Raw genomic sequence first — 17262 nt, forward strand, 5'->3', positions numbered from 1 at the left:
TTCCTCACAAGTAAGGCAAAGGGACAAAGCCCAAGTGGAGTACTCAATTATACTCCACTGTTGCCATGGTATTGGCTAAGGCAGTAGCTGCGCAGCTGATGTGCATGTAATTAACTACTTTGAAACACCAATTGGTTATCAGGATAGCACGTTACTGATCTCTAACTATAAAAGGATGCCTTGTCACACATTCAAACCATCTGTATCTACCTGTAGAACAGTACAAAATACCCAACAGCAGATTGAAACACAAACAGAAAACGAGTAATATACCAGTCAATAACACCTCCAATTACTAAGAAGGTATGTATAACATTTAGTATGTCTCTGTATGTAGTACCTGTTCTGTAAGAATTACAGTGTAATCAATGCATATAGTGGAAATAGCTATCTTGTAGCGATGTATTGTTGAGCAGTAGTAATGCTTGTAGTATTCTATGTGTGTACTGCTGTAGGTCACAATGCAAACTCCTCATACACCACAAGGGATGATCTATATGGGCTTGGAACTCACCAATTCTCTTCCAGCCACTGCCAGTGTCAGGGTTGGTCCAACAAGTATGTGCTATAACAGGGGATAGTATATGTTGATATATTGTAACAGTAGACATATGTATGGGTGTATAAGTAAGATGAACATGTCAAAGGTGGGCTTACTGTGCAAATATGGTTTGCATTGTGGGATATTGTGCCAATAACTGTGCAATGTACAGTATTTTAGGCAGATCTGTATTCCATTTTACATAGCATTTCTGTTATGTTATGCAAACATTAGTTATGTCTATTGGCAATTACAATACTCAATAACAGGATACATATGACCTGTATTCATCTGACAGTTTAGTAGCATGATAGCGAAGATAATTGGAAGAGCTAGGTAACTATCCATGCACATAACACATGTAATACCCACCTCTCTAGTATTGTTTGAAAGCAATAACAGCTGTGCATGTGTACATATTATGCAAATGTGTAGTAACCCTTGTTACAGGGCTGGGCCAAATGACAATGTGCACACCTACATAGAGTGGATATTGGGAGTAGAGACACACTGGTTGAACTTTCAGATTTGTGTAACCTAACCTCTCAGTTCCAACCTAACAGCCGCTTGCAAATACTGTATGTACGGTAGTGCACAGTACTGGTAATTTAACAGGTTGCATATCATCTTTAACTCCAGTGTAACATCTGCAGTAGGAGTGTAAAATGTAGGAGACTACTGCCCATGTGTAATAGCTGCTTCATAAGTGATGGCTTACACTATCTGATTATATCCTGATCATGTTGAGAGTGGCAGCAGCGTTTATTGATACATGACTCTGTTTGGGGAGTGGGTGTCTGTGCCCAATAGAGCTCATGGTTCTGGTGGATATGTGAGCATATACCCAGAAAAGGAAACAGACCTGTAGACACTTACATCATCTGTAATCAACTATCAGGATGTGATGTGCTACTCAGAGGAGGATTGCTGCTAAAGGTACCTACTATGTTTCTGTAATAGTCAGTGTTGTCACATCCATAACACAAATATTTACTTGTGAGCATCACTGTCTAAAACATCTTCATAAGCAATAAGTAAACTAAATACAGTACTTGGTACTTGTAGTACTGAATGCTCATACAGGCATGTCCACTAGTCAGCTACTGGTGTTTACTGTCAGCTTTGTGCATGTGGCTATCCTGGGGGAATGTAATCTCTATGCCATGTACACTGCCAAACCCACCTAACACCACACCCCACACATTGTCCGGGATACAGCTACAGTGGTAAGCTGGAAGGCAGTCTAGTCTACAGCCTTGACTGGACTGGACAGTCATGAGGTGTAGGTTAACACATGCATCTCATCATCATCACAACCAACACATACCCTTACCAGAACACAGTAAAGACACTCACACATACTACCAGAAATCACACACATTCAAAGAGGATTCTAAGTATCTGGCCAAGTAAGTGACCTCCCAAGCTGGAATCGACAGACAACAAAATACACAAACTGTATGACATAGTTTGCATAATTGTGCCACACCTCAAAACACGTGGCCGGAAACATGTCCAACAGTACTCATTAGTGAATGCAAACTCTAGCACTATGTTACACACCAAGCTATACAAGAGCAAATATACTGTCAGCTGCCTGTATGCCATGATTAGCCACATGCCCATACACTCAGACCACCTTTTGAACTATGCACATGGCTCTGGCATATTCCATGTTGTTGTGCAGGACCTGTGATGTAGCAGCCTGGACTGCATGGAAACACACATGTAGGAACTGTCAGGTCTTGTAGCCCATGCAGGTATGTCCCAAGGCCTGGGTAGCATTCTGCCATTGGCCAGAATGATACTGTAGTACAGAAACGAAAGGATTGTATTCCACAATTGTCTAATGTACTGGTGCAATTCAAAGGGTATCCAGTATCTCTCTTCCTGGGATAACATGGTTGACAGACCATGATGCTTTGCCATATAGGGCCTGCACCTGTCACCCCTGGGAATCTGGATACTGACTAGGGCTCATGCTTCCCCTATAGTGCCTTCATCATACAAAGTTCAAGTGAAAGTCCACTGCTGTAACAGGGACAGCCAAGCAATAAACCGTGGGTCTCGCTACTCAGTGATACATTTCAGAAACTCAATATGGACTCACTTATGTCAATACTTAACATGGAGAACATATATGTGCAGTGACTGAGATATGGTTCAATGCACCAGAGAGCACACCTGCATGACCATGTTATAACACATACCTCACCTCTTGCCCATTATCCTTTATTGGAACACATGGGCCACAGGTGTGATAATATTCCTGAAGGATATGTACACCCCCACGCTAGTTGCACTTGCATAACTTCAGATGCATTATGCTGAGCAACTACCTTTGTGCCAAAGTGGAATCCAAATTGCACCTTGCGACAGATGACTCACCATGCCTCAGAATTCCCAACTGTCATATTGTGCTGTAATGGGGAATATTAGGTTTGAGACAGAAAACCATAATATTGGCTACTCTCAACTATTCCATTATGAACTGGGAAGACTCCTCATGTAGCAACACCTGTGGTCAATGCATGTTGAATTTCATCAACCCCAATGACCTAGATCACCATAGTCACACAAACAGGGCTAACAGTATGCCTCAAATAGTCAGTCTCCAAAGCCAATGTTATGCTTCTTAAGAGCGAAGTGGTGACTGTCATGGCACCCATGCAGATGGACAATGCATGTGCAAATGCTGAATCCTATACAAATTAACTTTAAGCACTCACATGAGTGCAGTGATTGTGCCATTGAAACAGAACCAAGATTCAACCAAACACAAACAAGAAGGCAAACTAAACTGTACCACAGAAGGCAGTAACTGTTGCAAGAGTGAACATACATGAGTGGAGGTGATCCCTGGTCAGCCTCAGTAAGATGCAGGTACACCATATAAAACCACATAAAGCTACTGTGAAACTAATCAGCCACATATTATGTGGCCAGCCACAGAGCATTCTATAGCTGTGTCATGAATCGTAATGGCAACAACAAGACCTGCCGTGCTTCACAGCACTATGGCTTGGGAAGTACTGCACCTACAGAAATAGCACCTGTTCATCCAGATAGGGTCTTGGAGAACTTAAACTCACTCCCACCCCCCAACAGGTACACATATTTATATATCCATGTACACTACAGAGCCCCTGTAATAACAACTATGCAGGTACAAGCTGCACTCTCTAAAGCTATACATACAGCTTTCATGGGACCTGTCAACATCCCAGGGTGTATCCTACACAAATGTCAGAACAATTTGCTCTCCACATACACATCATGTTCAGTCATAGCTTCATGTCAGGCTGTGTACACACTGAATGGTGCACAGCAACAGTTATCACACCCCACAAAGGGGGAGACACCACTGATAATGGGAATTAGTGCACTACTACCCTGCTGAGTCTGGTCTGTAAGGCCATGAACCGTGATAAATTTATTTGATGTAGTCAGTACAGATGTAGATGACAGTAAGGTTGATTCACACAACATATCATGACCTTGCCAGGTCTTAGGACACCATCACCCATACTGTGTTCCAGCTACACTCAATAAACTAGGTGTATATTCTTATGTCACAGGAGTGGTTGGCAACTGGACTTCTGGCAGAACCAACACTACAGAAGGTATATGACTAATACACACACATCAAACCAGTGCCAACTACAGTAATACAGGGTTCATTCCTGGTACTCCCCCTCTTTGTTATCTATACCACACAGACTAACACAGAAGGCATCTGCCTATTGATGTTTGCAAATCACTATGAACTAGGCGCAATAGTTGACTCAATGTGTGCTGTGGTCAACATACAGAAGGGCCTTTGTGGGTCAGATGTGTGGTGTGTGATGTATGGCCACAATCCGACAGCTAAGTATTGCATTGCATATGTTAAAAACCCTGTACCCATGAACTACCACCCAGGCAGTGGTCAACATAATGGAAACTGTGTGTGTATGGGATGCAGCTGGACAGTAGTCATTCCTTTGATAGTTACTTCACCACACCAGTCAGGTCATCGTAAGTGGCACCCCTAATCATGACAGGGTGCCATCCATGAATATAGAGATCATTGTTCAGCCATACTCAACACTCAAGTGACCCATAATAGATCACATATTTCCTTTAAGGGTTATTGGCCATGTTCAGATGGCCTACACTGGACTTCCCAATCCCTAGCTCCACTATGTAGCATGATGCCTACCCTGAATAAAGCTATGTCCAACCCAGAGATGTTGGACATGATACACTTACACATCCTGATTTCAAATAAACCATACTTCATGGACATCCACCTTTCTAGTACAAGGATCACAACATACCTGACAGATCTCTGTCCCATACACTTAACATACTCCTGCCATACTATGCATCCCTGTCCAGCAAAGCTTCCCATTGCCCCTCTTTGTGACATGATGTGATGACCACGAGGCAGATATATCAGTAACCCTGTGGATCAGTTCTGTGGCACTGCTTGAACTGGCCACTGAAACTTACCTGTCTGTTGGCTATAGCTAGATAACCTTTCAGCCTAGGCTCATAAATGGCCCAGGGAATATAGCCTACCAGTTCACTATGACCATACATGCTATAGCTGATATCCAACCCTGCAAATACCATCATGCTAGCCATTGTCCCATGTGTTTCACATGTGCAACACAGGTAATACATGGCAGTATGCTAAACAGCTGTACAGTGTCATATAGATGTATATGGCAAAACACATACATGTAAAACTTTCTGTGAGCAAGTCTGCAGGGTCATAGGTCATGACTCTTAAGGCTGTGTATGACTATATATGTGACATATACACAGCATTAAGGTCTATTGCATTAATGTGAACACATCCAGGCATGTGCTGATAGGTAAAGACACCAGTACAGGCAAACAGATATGTCCACATCAAGGCAACATCTACATGGAGTATGAGCAATGTCATCACTTGACACACACACATATATGGTGATAACATCAAATCACCAGTAAGTGTCAAATGTGTGTGAGTTAAACATGTCAGTAGTGTTAGTGTCATGTAGATTTGCAAAGACATATTTGTAATTGTAATAAATATGATACACATGTATGTTCAGCTGTACTTCTGTACTTCTCTGTGAGTTACTGTGACCTGTCTCCATCATTATGTCTTCCAGATATGCCACATGCCAGGCTGCCACCATTCACCTGCTTGAAAGATGAGGTCCTCATCCCATACCTCCTTGACAACCATGTAACACTCTTCAGCCATGTGCCACAGGATGCACAGCAGCAGGATGCCCAGTGGGAGGAACTCTGCAGGAGGGTAAATGATATTGGTGGCCACAATCACACTTATCAGCAGGTGCGCCGACACTGCACCGACCTCATAAGATGGGCGAAACAGCTTGCTAATGCAATTGCCAGGCAACAAGTTGCAACAGGTGGGGGGCCATTTACCCAGCCCCCCACTCAAACGTACCGAGGAGGAGAACATTGCCTAGAGTTTACAGGCCATGCATTCCATTTCTTTGTATTACAACAGAGAGAGATGGATTTAAGGGGTGGACCATGGCAAATTCGTTTGGAAATTGATGAATTGCTATGGCAGATTAGGACTAGGGCTCACATTTTTCCTGGTATTAATGAAGTACTATCTATTAAATGTGTTTTAAAATGGCTTTCCTATAATAGGTAGATTTTATGACCCATTCTTATACCCAAGCTATTATGCCATCACTTGTTACAATACAGAATTGATTTAACTTGTACAAGTTTTAACACGGCTTAATTATGTATGATTTTTTATATGCAACTGGGGCAAGTAGCTAGCCCTTGTAGTTCCCAGGGGCATATTATATATTATTTAAAACTTTTTCATAATGTAGATAGTTTTAAACTAGAAGACCCGAATGTTTGGGTCTAAGTTGCTCATGGGTTTTGGGTGGAGTTAGTAGTAAAATATTTTATCACTACATTTGTTATGATTACAGACTTTGGCATTTGATAATTTTAATGTCTCCCCCTTTTTCATTGCTATTATTTGTATATGGAACAGTTTTGAAGAGGTTTGGTTGAACTACTGTCTACAACAATCACTTGATGCCAATACCAGTCAGTTCTGTTTTATTTTTATTTTTATTTTCGATTTATGTATAGACTGGTATTGGGTATGTCAGCTAGTCAATATAATTGTTGTTCATAACGGTTGCGGCTGATTGTCTTTCAGCCCTTTTAATAAGTATGTCTGATCCTGTACTACTGCATATCTTTAATTCTGTTTTGACCAGGGTACTTATTTATTAAGACGCGTATCCTTGCCATTTTTAATTTAAGTAATACTTACTTGTGATTCAAGCTACTTATCTAAGCCGATGTACTCTAGCAGAGGTATTGTTAGTATTGTTTTTAACGTGTAAGACTCACCCTGTTAGGTGTTTATTATAGTGGCATCTACATTTTCTTTACGGCGTAGCGTAATTTTAGAGCTGTATTAGTTAATCGACAAGTTCTGACACAACTGATATGTTGATGTATCTGCATTTGTTAACTATAATATTTTTTAACCTTTTTAATGATTGTTTATTCACTCATTTGTAATTCTCATGCTGTATTCCTTAATTGGGAGTTATGCCTTTTTAGGTTGTCATGGATTCTCTTTCTAATTTAGTGATGCACTGTAACTTGATAGGTTCATTCTTTTTAATTGCATAGTATAAGAGATTTTTTCGTAATCTCGTGGTTGTCTGATGAAGGCGGGTTATTTTAACCTGCCGAAAGCGCTTACCATTATTTGGATTTTTTAATATTTTGTATCGTATTTGGAGTATTAAACCTGAGTTTTCCAGCTCTCCTATTGTGTGCAGTCCGTTTCTTCAGCAAACGTACCGAGGAGCTACTGGCCAACCTGGGGACACCTGCAGACCTCCATACACAAGCTTTAGTTGGTATTGTGGCGGTGGGTGTCTCTCAACCACTGAGCCTGGAGTTGCCTGATAAGTCACTACTGCACATATAACACAACTATATTTCATATATGTAATGTAACATCATATGCAAGGCATGTATGCACACATGCCACATACTATAGTCTGCTACTCTATGTATACACAGATGTGCATACTCCATAGTATAGTGTATTGCACTGGCTTATGTGCTAACATGGACATTGCACCCTGTAGCTATCACACAGGTGTGGATAATGATCTTACTGCTGTGCCACTCCTATTTAGGTACCTCTGGTGTTTTGCAGCAACAGCAGCCTGTTGCAGGTGAGATTGTTATTATTTACCAGGCTTGATAATGTACAGATCATATTAATTGCATGCTATCTGCCATGTGGCCATTTAACACACATATACATAACATATGGTGGTCCTGTTAATATACACTGGTCAGACTTGCAATGCATCACAGTGGTTGCTCATGTGGAATAATTGAAGACTATATGAAACACCTACACTAAACCTTACAAACTGTCATTGCCAGATGTGTGGACAACTGTGAATACAATGGTGGAGATGTGGTTCACTGTAGGGACATGTACTACAGATCAGCATTATACATGTGGGGAATACAAACAGTACTATACAGAGAGCATATGTCTGCACACACTCTAAATGTTTTGGAGCTGGAGTATGACCAGCCCTCACGATTCACCCTTGTGGATTATACCCTTGCTATGAATGTCACACAATGTAATGTGCTATCTGACATGTCCATGACATTTAGTGGGCTGACTGCAACACTGTTCAACTATCCTGCAAAACATGATATCTAACAACCCAAACATACCACCCTTTGTCTGCATAACCCTGTCCTCAGTGGAGCATATGACATCTATGGGTGTATGTTATATGGGATAACACTGACATGTGAAATAGATGCCCATCACAACCATTGGGCAAAACATGTGTACACATGGCCATGGAGGATGGCCAGAGACATGAAGCAACACACACAGTAGAAGTGATGTACATGTGTGTATACCCTGTTGTACATTGGCTCGACACAATACAACTATGGCCTTTGTGTAATGGTGATATTGCAGATGTGAAACACTAAAGATCATACAGGCATGTGCACAGCTTGTGTAGGCATGACATCAAACCACCAGATAACATGTCATGAACATCTTGAGTGTGTCATGACATGAAAGCATTCACCTATCTTCTTCTTCTTCTTCTTTCAGCTGCTTACGTTAGGGGTTGCCACCGCAGATCAACTGTTTCCATTTCTTCCTGTCCTCTGCATCTTGCTCTGCCACACCAACCACCTGCATGTCCTCTCTCACTACATCCATATACCTTATCCTAGGCCTCCCTCTTTTCCTGTTACCTGGCTTCATCCTTAGCATCTTTTTCCCAATATACTCTGCATCCCTCCTCCACACATGTCCAAACCAATGTAATATTGCCTCTCTGGCTTTGTCTCCAAACCTTCCAACCTGGGCTGACCCTCTAATATACTTATTCCTAATCCTGTCCATCCTCATCACACCCAGTGCAAATCTTAACATCTTCAACTCTGCCACGTCAAGCTCTGACTCCTGCCTTTTTGTCAATGCCACTGTCTCCAACCCATATAACATAGCTGGTCTCATTACCCTCTTGTAGACCTTCCCTTTCACTCTTACTGGTACTCGTCTGTCACAAATCACTCCTGACACTCTTCTCCACCCACTCCATCCTGCCTGTACTCTCTTCTTCACCTCTCTTCCACACTCACCATTACTTTGTACTGTTGATCCCAAGTACTTAAACTCATCCACCTTCGCAACCTCTACTCCCTGCATCCTCACCATTCTTCTATCCTCCTTCTCATTCACACACATATATTCTGTCTTAGTCCTGCTGACCTTCATTCCTCTTCTCTCTAGAGCATATCTCCACCTCTCCAGGGTCTCCTCCACCTGTTCCCTACTCTCACTACAGATCACAATGTCATCTGCAAACATCATAGTCCACGGGGACTACAGCATCCAAATACATACATGTGTTGCACAAACTACACATACAACTACATCAGGCCAGAGATACAGTACATTCACCCTGCTGGTGTCAGACATCACTGTCATGCTTGCTCCTCATGTGTGTGAGGTACACAGATGGTATGTGGGACATGGAGTACTGTTAAGTTAGCCATGGCAGGGCATAGTTGCCAGGCATCAGTAATATGGTTCAGTTAGGTAAAGAAGGCTTTAATACCAATAAAATTAACACCAACAAAATGGTTAACAGCCATTTTCATCACAAAATAATCATAGACTTCATCAAATAAAACCATACATAAAACCATTGTGTTTAAGTGCAATTTAAAAACCAAAAAGAACCAATCACTACAATATTTTAATAATTCAATTAACTTACATAATAAAATTTAAATAATAAAATTTAAAGTAAACATTCCATTTTGTTAAAAGCCTGCTTGAACCATGTATCCCCCTCTCAAAATTGTATGTTTACTAAAAACAATTTCCTAAAAATATATATTTATTTTCTAAATAAGCACATACTAAAAAGTCACAACTTGGCTGCCCTGAGTTGTAAAAGTGAAGATAAACTGATGTTGTCATTAAGCCCTGGTGGTCTCCCGGAGTCCAGGATAACCTGCCAAAATAGCTCCTTGTACTGGAGTCTAACCTCCCATGGACCACCCCTTTTGTCCATGGGTACCTGCTCGACCACAAATAATATAAAACTAGCCCCATTGCAAACTAATGTATGCTTGTAAAGTGCATTCCACTCATTCATGGTCCTAGCATCATAAAGGTGTTCGTACACATGTCTTTTCAACTTCCTCTCCGTTTTTCCAAGATAAAATGCCTGACAAATTTTACAAGTAGCAATGTAGACAACCCCAGAAGTATTACAGTTTGAATAGATATTGTTTTGGATATCCCTCCCTCTACTAGTGAGGAAAATCTTTTCACAGTTTGCCATAAAGGCACATTGTGTACATGTACCACAACCATATGTACCAATTTTCTTACGGTGGTTGGAACCTATATTATATTGGTTGTTCTTTCTATACACAAAGCACAAGGGTTCATGCTTGATAACATCCATATCTGTAAATTCCATAATCTTCCCTCATTCACTTTGACTCAACTGACTCAAGTGGGGGGCATCACCACCAAATTCCATAGAAAAAATTCTGTTGATGTTGACCGCTTCTTCAGGCCTAGTCCTCAAGTCACTCATCAGAAGGGGGCCCCTCCCTAATAAGGGAAAATAGAGCTCACCCCTTTTCTGTGTAACCTCCTACATATATTTTTTCACTATGTGGATGGGATATCCTCTATCCAAAAAGTAACCTTCCAGTGTGTCACATTCTTTTTCAAAGTCCTCATCAATGGAAGTCAGGCAACTAACTCTAATGAATTGCCCTTTAACTATTCCTAACTTCTGGTGTAAGGGATGAGCACTGGAAAAATGCAAATAGGAGTTGGAAAATGTGTCCTTTCCAAACACCTTTGAGCAGAAACTATGATCAACTTTTTGAATGACTACATCCAAAAATTCCATATTGTCATAGAACACCTTATGAGTGAAAGTCAAAAAGTGGTGGTAGTGCCATGAAATTTTAGGAACTCCCTTAACCTATCCTCAGTGTTGTTCCAAAACAAGCAGATGTCATCCAAAAACCTCTTATACAAGGACCAACATCCCTTAAATTGTGAAACAAATACATAGTTTCTTTCCCACCAGGATAGTATGATGTTTGCATAGGTGGGGGCACAATGAGCCCCCATGGCTACTCCTGTGACCTGCTGGAAGAATTTCCCATCAAAATACAAAAAGTTGTTCCTCAAAACAACCTCAATCAACCTCAACAAGGTTTGAAGTTGGTTGTTATTGACCCCTTTTTCTACTGGTGATTGTTCTAACCATTCTAACAACATCATGGGGTATAACAGAAAAGAGATTCTTGATATCTGTGATGACAAAAATAAGGTTGTCTGTGTTAAGACTTGGGTCAATATTCCTCAAAAAGTCCCAGGAGTCTTTGAGCAGCTCATTTTCTGTCCCCCATAATTTTTTAAGCTCGTTGTCCACATATTTCACCAGAGGGGCAGTTTTAGAGCCCTCAGCTGAGACAATTGGACAAAGTGGGGGGTCAACATTATCCTTATGGACCTTAGGGATCCCAAAAATACTGGGTATTTTGGGGCTAGAATTAACCAAATACCTATACACCTCGAGATCTATAAGCCCCTCAAATAGTAAATCCTGCAGCTCCAGATCAATACTTTGATAAGCTATATTGATTTCATTTCTTGAAGCTGGTAAATAGGTATTGGTGTCCCCTAATAGGTCCATCACTTTGGCCTCATAATTAATTCAGTCCATAATGACAACCCCCCCCACACCCTTGTCCAGCTTCATCACATGAATATTCCTATCATTAGAAAGGTGTTCAATACTTGAATGTTTTTCTTTGTTGAGATTTGGAAAACTGTTATGTTTTAAATATGCTACCCTTAGTTGTTGCTCAACTACCTTTTCAGAATTCTTTAACTGGTGGTGCAGTATTCAAATTGTAATGCTTCTGGGGTTGTCTACGTTGCTACTTGTAAAATTTGTCAGGCATTTTATCTTGGAAAAATGGAGAGGAAGTTGAAAAGATGTGCATACGAACACCTTTATGATGTTAGGATCATGAATGAGCGGAATGTACTTTACAAGCATACATTAGTTTGCAATGGGGCTAGTTTTATATTCTTTGTGGTCGAGCAGGTACCCGTGGACAAAAGGTGTGGTCCATGGGAGGCTAGACTCGAGTACAGGGAGCTATTTTGGCAGGTTACCCTGGACTCCAGGAGACCACCGAGGCTTAATGACAATATCAGTTTATCTTCACTTTTAAAACTTAGGGCAGCCAAGTTTTGACTTTTTAGTATGTGCTTATTTAGAAAATAAATATATATATTTTTAGGAAATTTTTTTTAGTAGACATACAATTTTGAGAGGGGGATATATGGTTCAAGCAGGCTTTTAACAAAATGGAATGTTTACTTTAAATTTTATTATTTAAAATTTATTATGTAAGTTAATTGAATTATTAAAACATGGTAGTGATTGGTTCTTTTTGGTTTTTAAATTGTACTTAAACACAGTGGTTTTATGTATGTTTTTTCTGATGAAGTCTATGATTATTTTGTGACAAAAACGGCTGATAACCATTTTGTTGGCATTAATTTTATTGGGATTAAAGCCTTCTTTGCCTAACTGCATCTTTTTGGACTGGTGTATTTTTTTGTTTATTGTTTTTTTTACACCTGTTCATTTATTTTGGATCAGTAATATGGTTGCAAATGTGCAGGGGTGTCATCTGTATACCCTACAGTGACCTGTGTCACACATTCCACATTAGGGTGTAGTGTGTATACACCTCAGTGACGTGAGTCACATTCCACATTAGATATGTATTGTATCTGAACACAGTCATGGCTATGAACTGTGTCTGTAACTTACACTGTATAGTAAAAGTGAAGCCACATGATGCCCTGCAATAGCTATGCACATCAGCTCAATATGCAGTATGTCACTGCATATTTGAAGGGTGGACTGACAACATTGCGTCAGCTGAAAGTCCATGTTAGTATAACACTCCACTGCATTGGGATACCATTATCTTACGGTATATTTGAAAGGACACCATTGTGGTACACATGTATGCATGTCATTCAACACGTCAGCAGAAAACATGTCATACTACATGTGATTGGCAAGGTCATATGCCACACATCAGGCTGGTGTACTGTTAACCTGTGCTGGTCTGTGGCACCATTACAAAGTAGGGACAGCCATGTCAAACATGTGCGTACAGCCACATGCAAATTGTCTGTAGACACAGCTCAGGGGTAGGCAGAATAATGTTGAACAGACATGCACTGCTTTGGGGGAGGTATGCAAGCTAGGGCTCAGGCAAACATAGTATTCAGTCAATAGACTCTTCTGCACATGTCCTCCTCACACATAGGGGCAGTGGCCAACACAGAGCATCAGTAGCAGATGTACAAAGGTCAGTGATGGTCTGTTAACATGTGGAGTATGCTGCACAAAACATGGCAGTGCAGTGCAACGGTGCATAGTGCATGCATTGTGTTGCAGGTATGAGGCATAAGCTACTAACACAAATGGTGCAACACAGGGATTTATGCTAACTGCTACTATAATTGTGTAAGGTGCATGCCTTCTGCTATAACACATGCATGCTGTTGTGTGCAACTCAGGGATGTATGATAACTACCACTATAATTGTCTAAGCTGAATGTCATCTGCCATATCACATGCATGTTGCATGCCGTTGGGTGCCAAAGCATGTGTGTGTGTGTGTGTGTGTGTGTGTGTGTGTGTGTGTGTGTGTGTGTGTGTGTGTGTGTGTGTGTGTGTATGTGTGTGTGTGTGTGTGTGTGTGTGTGTGTGTGTGTGTGTGTGTGTGTCTGTGTGTCTCTGTGTCTGTGTGTCTGTCTGTGTCTGTGTGTCTGTGTGTGCTATGCTGTATAACTGGTAATGTATAGTTCTTGTCTGCCCCTCACAGGTGTTGATGTAGGTGCATTGCCCTCCTGTGGTCCACTTGATGTTAGTGTCCCCACAGACTCTAGCAGTGATAACGAAAGTATGATTGAGGCACAGGCAGGGATGTCAGGGGCTAAATCTGTGCCATTGGTTGCATTTTACCTGTATCCCCCTCATCCCCGCACACAGTTCTCCTGCCTACACATACCCCATCACCAGTGGCCATAGAGGAAGGACAGTTGGCAGATGGTAGCATGGAACAGGGAAGTGTGGAGACTATGGAAGGTGTGCCTGCACACCACGATCCCAGTCACCTGACTGGTGATGTCCCCACACAGGCATGTGCCCAGTGCTGCTCTTAGGAGGACCACTGGTCAACATGCCCATGCAAGACAAAGCACATCAGCTGGTGTCACCAGACGCATGTTTCAGGCTGTAATGGAGGCACAGGCACATGCTGAATGGCACAACAGAGAAGGTCTGAGGCTTCAGAGGGCTGCTGTCTGTTCTTTAACTGGTAACATCCAGGCAATTGCAAAATGCTCACCATCATCTTACAGATGTTTTGGATAGACAATTGGGTGACATGGTGGGAGTCCTTGACCATGGCATGTCAATCCTTGAGTGTGGAATGTCTGTGCTGGAACATCTAGTGGGAGTGAGGCATCGGACACATGGACATAGGCCAGCTACATCACCTGTTGAAGGTCTACGTGAACATGCTACTTCACATGCCCGCTCCCGTAGTGGCAGTATCAGCAGCAGTGCAGCTCGTGCTGTGCTGTCCACACCAAGACACAGCAGGCCACATGCATGTGGTGATGGTCCCAACACAGACACAGTTCCAGTGGACATGTGTCATCAGACAGTACCCAATCTGAACCTCTGCCTGGTAGTGCCCGTGCAACCCCTGCAAGCGCAGGTCACATGGCTGTGGCAGGACACCGTGAACTGTGAAACCTGCCCGATACAGTCTGCAGCTGTCAATAATACCCCAGTGTAGGCCAGCCACATGCCAGACCTGTGTGCATACATACACAAACACAACAGAAAACAAATGTAGGGCACCTCAACACACACACGCATAACATCCACACACACCCAATGATATCAAAGGCCCTAACCCACACACATAATGTCATCCAATGGTGCAGCCTAGGCCTCTGGCAAACATTGTCCCCCTGTGCATATGATGATGCCTGTGCCACATCCCTGTCATCCACACCATCAGTGCAGGGACATGCTCATATGGTCTGATGCACAGGGTGAACATACTAGGTAGACAATTGTAGATTAATATTGTTGAGTAGTGTTTGACAGGCAACAGACATACCATGTATTACAGTTTTAGAATGCATCTGGTACGTTTGACAGTATGTATCATGTGTAACAGTAACATCATGTTGATCTTCATGTTCTGCCTTCCTCTTTCAGGTGTAATTGCATGCGCCGGGGGATGTCAGTATTTGCGGTTAGTGTCCCATATGTAAATGTTGACTACTCACAGGTCTGTATGACAATACCTGCATGCACTTTGTAGCTTCCACATCACAGTTTTAATCTCCCAGGCTTCAATTATGTTTACTGATCTAATGATCCAAGAGCATGATAGCTGTGTAGTAAGCTACTGTGTTCAGAGCCGTCACATCCATAGTGGGTGACATCACAGGTATAGTTACCTGGAGCAGTGAGGAGGTAAAGGAGTGGTATAGCAGATGACAAGGGTAAAAGCCAGTGGAAAAAGTGGCTTCTCATTGGGAAGCAGTAATACCCGCTCTAATGACAGGATGCAAACACAGACACACCCAGGGATTCACAGACACAGTAACACACCCACACACTCGGGGATTCATAGACACAGTAACACACCCACACACTCAGGGATTCACAGACAGTAACACACACTCTGACACACACACACACACACACACACACACACACACACACACACACACACACACACACACACACACACACACTTGCCAGTGTTGGGATGAGAACCCTTGCCTATGTGCAAATCATCATTATAGTACTACACAATTACAAGACGCGCCACAGAGATTACACATATACAGGTAGTCAGAATGGCCTAAGATCAAGGACATCAACAGGGATACTAGATTGCAGTGAGGGAATCTGGGTAGGGGGGTTCATCAGTAGGCTATGTAACAACAATCCTCACCCCAGGGTGTACATGTTTAAAGGCAGTTAGAATGCCCCTCTAAGATTGATGACAACAACAGGGATACTAGATTGCATTGTGTGGATGGGGGGAGGGGGCCTTAACATTTCACTATGGAAAACTACAGCCTCACTCCAGGGATCGGACAGCCATACACACACACACACACACACACACACACACACACACACACACACACACACACACACACACACACACACACTGTGGCATTAGCAAAGATATACACCTATGTCACACACATACAGACACTTGACATGTGTGAGATTCAACCAACTGCCTATGCCTTTCTTTCTACACTTCACTCTGTACTGATGTCTGCCTTAATGTTCAGGAGAGTGAAAAAGATTTGGGATGTATTCCCCACCATACGTGACATATATGGACACACACACACACACACACATACATGCCTATCTCATGATAGGTATTACAGAGTTACAGCACTATCGCACGTGGTACACGATGTACTAACTCTTTCCTTTGCCAACTGTGCTGATATATGCACAATATATGCACAGGGGAGGTGTTACCGTTACAGGTGTCAAGAGGTTTGCCTTCAGTGTCACCCTTACTACATTCTATGTTGTGTGTTTTCCACTTCAATTAACAGAATCATAGCTTAGCCGTTACACAGGTTATTGTAGGAATGGTTGTAACACACCTGTGAGCTGTTCTCAGTAATCAATCATCTGCAAAGTAGCCCCACCACTTAGTAGTCATGTCCAAACATCTGTCCATACCTAAAGTACCGCTTACTGTACTTTGAGCATATCACCATATACAGTTGGCAATGCTGAAGCTGCATTGCAACAGCATCATGTACTAAGACAACAGTCACCTTCAAACATTAGACACTGCACACGCATGGAATCTAAACACACATCAGCATATGTACACATATGCAGTCTCCATCAGTAAGTGGACTAGCAGGTCAAGAGGATACGTTCCACACCTTCCCCACACCATGTGCGAAACCTAGAAGAGCATTACACCATAATGGATGTTGTATTCATGTACTGGTAGGA

General features: G+C 42.1%; 1 protein-coding gene across 1 annotated transcript in view; it reads right to left on the reverse strand.

Annotated features, from left to right (window-relative positions):
• LOC122796782 (macrophage mannose receptor 1-like) overlaps window positions 1–17262 on the reverse strand; it is a 2734532-nt gene that overhangs the window by 1727969 nt on the left and 989301 nt on the right. The window contains 1 exon segment of the mRNA XM_044065509.1: window positions 12013–12030. Coding sequence (XP_043921444.1) covers window positions 12013–12030 — 18 coding nt within the window.

This window comes from Protopterus annectens, chromosome 3.part0, assembly GCF_019279795.1.
Source record: "Protopterus annectens isolate FY-2018-M chromosome 3.part0, PAN1.0, whole genome shotgun sequence".
Taxonomy (NCBI): Eukaryota; Metazoa; Chordata; order Ceratodontiformes; family Protopteridae; genus Protopterus; species Protopterus annectens.